The sequence below is a fragment of the Lactuca saligna genome, chromosome 4 (genome assembly GCF_052625555.1).
Source record: "Lactuca saligna cultivar CGN05327 chromosome 4, ASM5262555v1, whole genome shotgun sequence".
Classification (NCBI taxonomy): Eukaryota; Viridiplantae; Streptophyta; class Magnoliopsida; order Asterales; family Asteraceae; genus Lactuca; species Lactuca saligna.
In genome coordinates, this window is record NC_136420.1 from 163,627,048 (window position 1) to 163,633,776 (window position 6,729).

Genomic DNA, 6,729 nt, shown 5'->3' on the forward strand with positions numbered 1-6,729 from the left:
ATTAATTTTTTATTTTTCTTAAAAAGTTAATAATTTATTCCTCACAGGTAATATATATTTTTTTTTATATCAATTTATATTGCAAGATTTCAATATTTGAACAGTTTATGTAATTAAATGAGTGATAAACTCTTAATAACATTTTAGTATATCACTAAAATTTATGATTTATAGACTCTTTGAGACATACTAAATAATTATAATAAAAAAATATGATATCAAAACAAAATCAAACCTAATTTTTTTTATAGAGCCAACAAAAAACAGATAATATACAGTACATTATTTTTAAATTAAAATATATGGGAAATGATAAAATAAAATTTATGTCTTCTGATTTTACATTTATTTTTCCAAACCTCATCATAGCACAGACCACTCACAAAACCCCACACTCGCTTCTCTCTCTCTCCCTCTGTGTGTAAAAGCGTACTCACTACATTACATCTGCTTTAAATCAGCTTTAAATTTGAATCCTTTTTATGTTCCAATTTATGGCACACATTTGAATATCCATATTCCTAGTTCTTTCTTCAAGAAGCTCAAATGGGTACGAATCAGGCATTGATTTGGGTTTTTTCAGCTATTTTTGTAGCAACAACCCTTTTCAGCACTTGTTCCTTCGCTCTCACCGAAGATGGTAACCTCATTTCCTCCCCTAAATCGAAAGATTATGTTCTCCTTTGACGTATTTCAGATTCAATGTTCGATGAATATCCTCTTGTTTTTTTTTTTGTTTGTTTTAGGCTTAACTTTACTCGAGTTCAAACAAGCTTTGAACGACACTAAGAACACTCTCAGCAATTGGGCGGATAACGTCGAAACTCCATGTCAATGGACTGGCATTACTTGCCATCCGACCGATCAAAGAGTTTTAGCCATGTAAATCCTCACTCTTCACTCCATGTCTTCAACTTTTTATCGCTCATTTCGAGGATAAAAAGAGTAACACAAAACCCTAATTTCGAACAGATTGTATACAAGTTCTAAGCTCTAACCCTCGATTTTCGTTTTGTGATTCGTTTCAGAAACTTGCCATACATGGAGCTTGGGGGGTTCATATCTCCAAGCATTGGTAAACTCACTAGATTACAGAGACTGTAAGTGTATTTTTGTAGCTGTAATCTTAACTTATTAACTTATTTAAGTTAATTTGTGTTTGATTTATGCATCTTTTTTTGTTATTATCAGGGCACTTCACCAAAACAGCTTACATGGACAAATTCCTAATGAAATTAGTAAATGTGTTGAACTAAGAGCTATGTAAGTGTTAAACCATGAAACAAGTCTCTTTCTTGATTTTTGAGTATGATTTAGAAATGTGAACTGATTAATGGCATACATTGTTTAGGTACTTGAGGGCTAATTATCTACAGGGTGTCATACCTTCAAACATTGGAAACCTTTCCCTGCTAACTATACTGTAAGTCACTAAAATCTTTTTTTTTTAAATAAATATTTTGTTATTAAAGATAATATTCACAACAATTTGATGTAATTCGTTCTTATTATTTAGTGATTTGTCAAGCAATACTTTAAAGGGAGCAATACCACCTTCTCTTGGTCATCTCACTCGTCTCAAATACTTGTAAGTTTGTTCATCAGGATATATCATGGCATTAAACTAATAAAATTTTATAAACATTTAAATTGAAACATTTTTTTTAATAATTTCAGGAACTTATCAACAAACTTTTTTTCGGGTGAAATTCCGAATTTTGGAGCACTTAGCAACTTTGGAAACAACTCGTAAGTGTCGCTATTTTTGTAAACTCAAAATGACTATTTTGAATTTTTGATGCATTATTCTAAAATTTGAAAAATGGGGCACTATGTGTCTATGTGTATAGGTATATTGGTAATTTAGATCTCTGTGGTCAGCAAATACATAAGCCATGTAAAACATCACTTGGATTTCCTGCTGTTTTGCCACATGCTGAAAGTGATGAAGCTGCAGGCAAGTTGTTTATAAAAAAACCATCTTTTTATAAAAAAAATGATCAAATTCTTGAAATTTAGTTTTTGGGTATTGTTGATAACTTAATATTTAACCTTTTGTTGATTTGTTTTGATTTTTGTAGTTCCTAAGCATTCATCTCCTTTTATGAAAGGAGCATTAATTGCTGCTATGATAGCTTTGGGTTTGGCAGTTGTGCTCTTTGTGCTGCTTTTGGTTTTTATGCTCTCAAAGAAAGAAAGAGCTGCAAAAAGATATGTAGTTGTCAAGAAACAAGTTCAACAAGAAACAAGTGAGAAAAAAAATACATATTTTTTTTTTGTTACTAATTGCCTTTTTTAGGCCTCATTTATTATTGGGAACCAATGAACTTGCCCTTGATCTCTTGTATGTGAAAGGACATAAATGCCCTTCTCTTCATTTGTCATTAGAAATAGCACTAGAATATTTCTCCAATCCCGTCCTGTGTAGCAAACACAAATTCCCTTGGTCTCTCATCTGTGCAAAAGACATAAATGCTCTCCTCATCCTCGATCTTTGGTACATGCAAAAGACGTAAATACCCTCCTCATCCTCTATCTTCAAAAATATCCCTTGAAAATTTCTTCAACCCCCTCCTCCCATGTAACAAACACAAATGCCCTTGATCTCTCGTCTTTGCAAAAGACGTAAATACCCTTTTCATCCTCAATCTTTGGTATGTGCTAAAGACGTAAATGCCCTCCTCGTCCTCAATCATCAAAAATATCCCTTGAAAACTTCTTTAAACCCCCTCCCGAGTAACAAACACAAATGCCCTTGATCTTTCATCTGTGCAAAAGATGTAAATGTCCTTCTCATCCTCTATCATCAAAATTACCCCTTGAAAACTTCTTCAATTCCTCTCCAGTGTAACAATAACAAAGGCAAATGCCCTTGACTCTCTCGTTTGTGCAAAAGACGTAAATACCCTCCTCATCCTCGATCACCAAATCCATCCCTAAAAAACTTATTCAATAATCCTTGCGTCCCGTGTAACAAACACAACCTCACTATGTATAAATTTTCTTTAACAACTTGTATTCCAACTGTTGTAATGTAGGCACACAACTTATAACATTCCATGGTGATCTTCCATACCCATCAAGTGAAATCATAGAAAAACTTGAATCCCTTGATGAAGAACATGTAGTAGGGGCAGGTGGATTTGGAACCGTTTACAGAATGGTGATGAATGATTGTGGGACATTTGCTGTTAAAAGAATCGAAAGAAGTCGTGAAGGTCGTGATCAAGCATTTGAAAGGGAATTAGAAATCTTGGGAAGTGTCAAACATATAAATCTTGTTAATCTCAGAGGCTATTGCAGGTTTCCTGATTCCAAGCTTCTTATCTATGACTACATGTCCAAGGGTAGTCTTGAAAATTTCCTACATGGTATACTTCTTCTTGCTAATTTTCACATCATAAATGCATTATTTATTGATTTTTTTTACCTATAATGGCAATTTACTTGCATTTCATAAATTTAAGTAGATTGTTATTATGTGTAAGGAATTAAAAGTAAGTTGCTATTATGGGTAAAAAGTTGGAATTGTGTTGCTATTATGGGTAAGTAGTAAATATGGGTAAAAAACAAATACATTTTCTATATTTGTAAAAAAAAAGAGTAAAGTATGTTGCTATTTATGGCAGTTGACTTTTTTGTTTTAGTCACAATAACATTATACTTTGTGTTACATATTTGCTATTTTTGATAAAAGAAATATAAGTAGAATACTATTATGGGAAATATAGTTGGCTTTATTGTTTTCCCATATTGGTATAATTGATATAAAGAAATATAAGTAGATTGCTATTATGAGTAAGGGAATTTATAATGGGTAAAAAAGAGTAAAAGTAGGTTGCTATTATGGAAAAAAAATTGACACTTTTTATGGTTTGTTGTTGTTGTAGAATGTCGGGGAGAAGATAAAACATTGAATTGGAATGCACGAATAAAAGTAGCATATGGGTCAGCCAGAGGATTGGCATATTTACACCATGATTGTAGTCCAAGAATTGTTCATCGCGATATAAAATCGAGTAATATTTTATTGGATGAAAATCTTGAGCCTTGTGTTTCTGATTTTGGTCTTGCTAAGCTTTTGGTGGATGAAGATGCTCATGTCACCACTGTTGTTGCTGGCACTTTTGGCTATCTTGCACCAGGTCTCTCTCTCTCTCTCTCTCTCTCTCAACATATGTTTATAATATAAAAAACTTCTTTTAATTATAAGATCTGTTGACAGAGTATCTGCAAAGTGGAAGAGCTACTGTGAAATCGGATGTGTATAGCTTTGGCGTTTTGTTGTTAGAGCTTGTAACAGGAAAGAGACCAACAGATCCAGCTTTTGTCAAACGGGGCCTAAATGTTGTTGGTTGGGTATGCATCATTTTTTTCTTGACAAAAAATTACTTTCTTTTTTTGCAAATTTTCATAAAAAGAAAGGGAAAATGTCGTTAAACTAGATGCTCTTATCTAAAATTTTAAAATGTTATTTGAAGCTCATGAGGCTCTTCCGGCAAGTTTTCCAAATATACACAAACATAGTTTAGATTGCGGACATATTTAGTTTTATCAACTTATTAGATAAAAAGTTAGCTTTTCAGCTAGTCTGCCAAACACAGTCTGACTGACATTTCCCATTTTGGCTTTTCTAAAAACAAAAGTTGAACACATTGCGAAAGGAGAACAAATTGGAAGATGTGGTGGACAAGAGGTGCACGGATGCGGATGCATCAACTGTAGAAGCGGTTCTTGAAATAGCGGGTCGGTGCACCGATGCGAACCCAGAAGAGAGACCGTCGATGCAACAAGTGTTGCAGTTTCTTGAACAAGAGGTGTTGTCACCGTGCCCTAGTGACTTCTATGACTCACATTCGGATTATGCGTAATCTTATCATTTATTTATCCATTGCTTCAACTTTTGTAGATGTTGATTATGGGAAGATTTATGTTTGAAACTTTCTAGATTTAGTAAGTTGTTGATTATGTTTTTGTATGTATAGAAATGTTTTCGGACCGAAAGATTTTGTTCGTTCGCCCTGGCTGCTAAAAATGAATATGCCAAAAGGGTGCTCTTGTTGCTTTGTTGGAGAATTAGTTGCATTTTGGTTTTTGAATTAGGGTTAAATGTTATAAATAGGTAACTATTCACCCACACATACTAATATACACAGAATAGTGTTTTGTGAACAAAACAAAATAAGTTTTGCTAATTGTTGTTTTTGGAATGTTTTAAAATATTCATTTTTGTGTCGAAAGTTTGGAAAAGTAATGGGTGAAAGTGATATTTTAGAAATTTCAAAGTTGGAGTAAAAGGATATTATAAAAATAGAAGAGTGGAAAATGAAGAGGTTGAAAGAGATTTTTGAAAAGTTCAAAGTTAAGGGGTAAAAATGACATTTTATAAAATATTGGGATTAATAGAATTATTTTACAAAATAAAAGGATGAAAATGGAAAGGATTAACCAAATCCGATGAAAACCCCACCATTTTGATTTTTAGAAATTAGAATAGTAATGCTGTTCAAACTTCCAACCATCATCTATATCCGACAAATTTCACAAACTTTTGGAAAAAATAGGTATTAAACTTGAAAATGTTTTAAATTAAATAAGTCATATTTATAAATTGAGTTTGTTTTTATTAACATTTTAGATTTTTAAAAGGTAAACCTTAAAAAACTAAATATATCTTTATCATTTTTCTAAAAGAACCATTATATTATTTTTGTTTTGCATGTAAACCTTCATAATTTTAAAATTGTCCAACTTAAGACATTGAAACGGGTAAAAAATATACAACCACAAATGATAAATAACCGGTTTTTAAGAGTTTACTACTTACAATCCCTTAGTTAAGAAACATTTGAATATATATATATATATATATATATATATATATATATATATATATATATATATATATATATATATATATATATATATATATATATATAATCACTTAGTTACAATCCCTTAGTTAAAAAACAACTGTATTATTTTTCATAGTTCATTATATATATATATATATATATATATATATATATATATATATATATATATATATATATATATATATATATATATATATATATATATATATAGGTTTTTCTGAAGTTCAAAAAATTTAAATTAGATTTTTAGAAAACTATAAAGATTTTACTATATTAAAAGATATAATAAAGTTGTTTTTTTTAAGTTAATTAAAAATATATTGTTTTTTTTTTTTTTTTTTAAAGATTTTCCAAATGAGATACATAGAGACATGCACATTGTAAAAGGCTTGGTTGGAGGAGCCCAACTATGGACTGCCTCTTTTAAGTGGTCCTGAGTATATGGGTGCATTGTCTTCATCAAACTCCATATCGATTAGCTTTTAAAATGAAAAGGTTACAACAAACATGAATAGCCTTTGATTCTTCAAACTTTTAGTTCATGGCTTCATGCATGGGGTACTAAAAAACAGACACCTAAAGAGCAAGCCTACATTTGTGGGGCCCAGCATGAAATTTTCTTTAATAGTTATGTTTACTTTGGTATTAACATTGTATTTTTATAAAAAATAGTGTATAGCTAATTCTGTTCAACGTTATGTTCTCCATTAGAATTTGGTGTTATGAAGAATAACATCATTTGATGTATCAAAAATGTTATATTATTTATTTATATTAAACTTAATATTAAAGATTTTATGTATTATTTGCATTTTTTTGGTTCAAGTATATTCTATAACTTATATTTTCTGTT

General features: G+C 30.7%; 1 protein-coding gene across 1 annotated transcript; it reads left to right on the forward strand.

Moving 5' to 3' along the window:
• The first annotated feature begins 394 nt into the window (after positions 1-394).
• On the forward strand, positions 395-5,076 carry LOC145043031 (Leucine-rich repeat protein kinase family protein). The gene is made up of 13 exons (XM_078991568.1): positions 395-640; positions 747-882; positions 1,029-1,100; positions 1,192-1,263; positions 1,352-1,423; positions 1,517-1,588; positions 1,678-1,749; positions 1,851-1,957; positions 2,082-2,249; positions 3,039-3,371; positions 3,891-4,145; positions 4,226-4,359; positions 4,647-5,076. The coding sequence occupies exons 1-13, from the start codon at positions 547-549 to the stop codon at positions 4,869-4,871; spliced, it is 1,812 nt and encodes a 603-aa protein (XP_078847694.1). The 5' UTR covers positions 395-546; the 3' UTR covers positions 4,872-5,076.
• The last annotated feature ends 1,653 nt before the right edge of the window (positions 5,077-6,729 follow it).

Coding starts and splice junctions, on each gene's coding strand:
- LOC145043031 (XM_078991568.1), top strand. CDS start 547: ATGGGTACGAATCAGGCATTGATTTGGGTTTTTTCAGCTATTTTTGTA. Junction 2,250..3,038: donor ACAAGTTCAACAAGAAACAA/GTGAGAAAAAAA, acceptor GTTGTAATGTAG/GCACACAACTTATAACATTC. Junction 3,372..3,890: donor TCTTGAAAATTTCCTACATG/GTATACTTCTTC, acceptor TTGTTGTTGTAG/AATGTCGGGGAGAAGATAAA.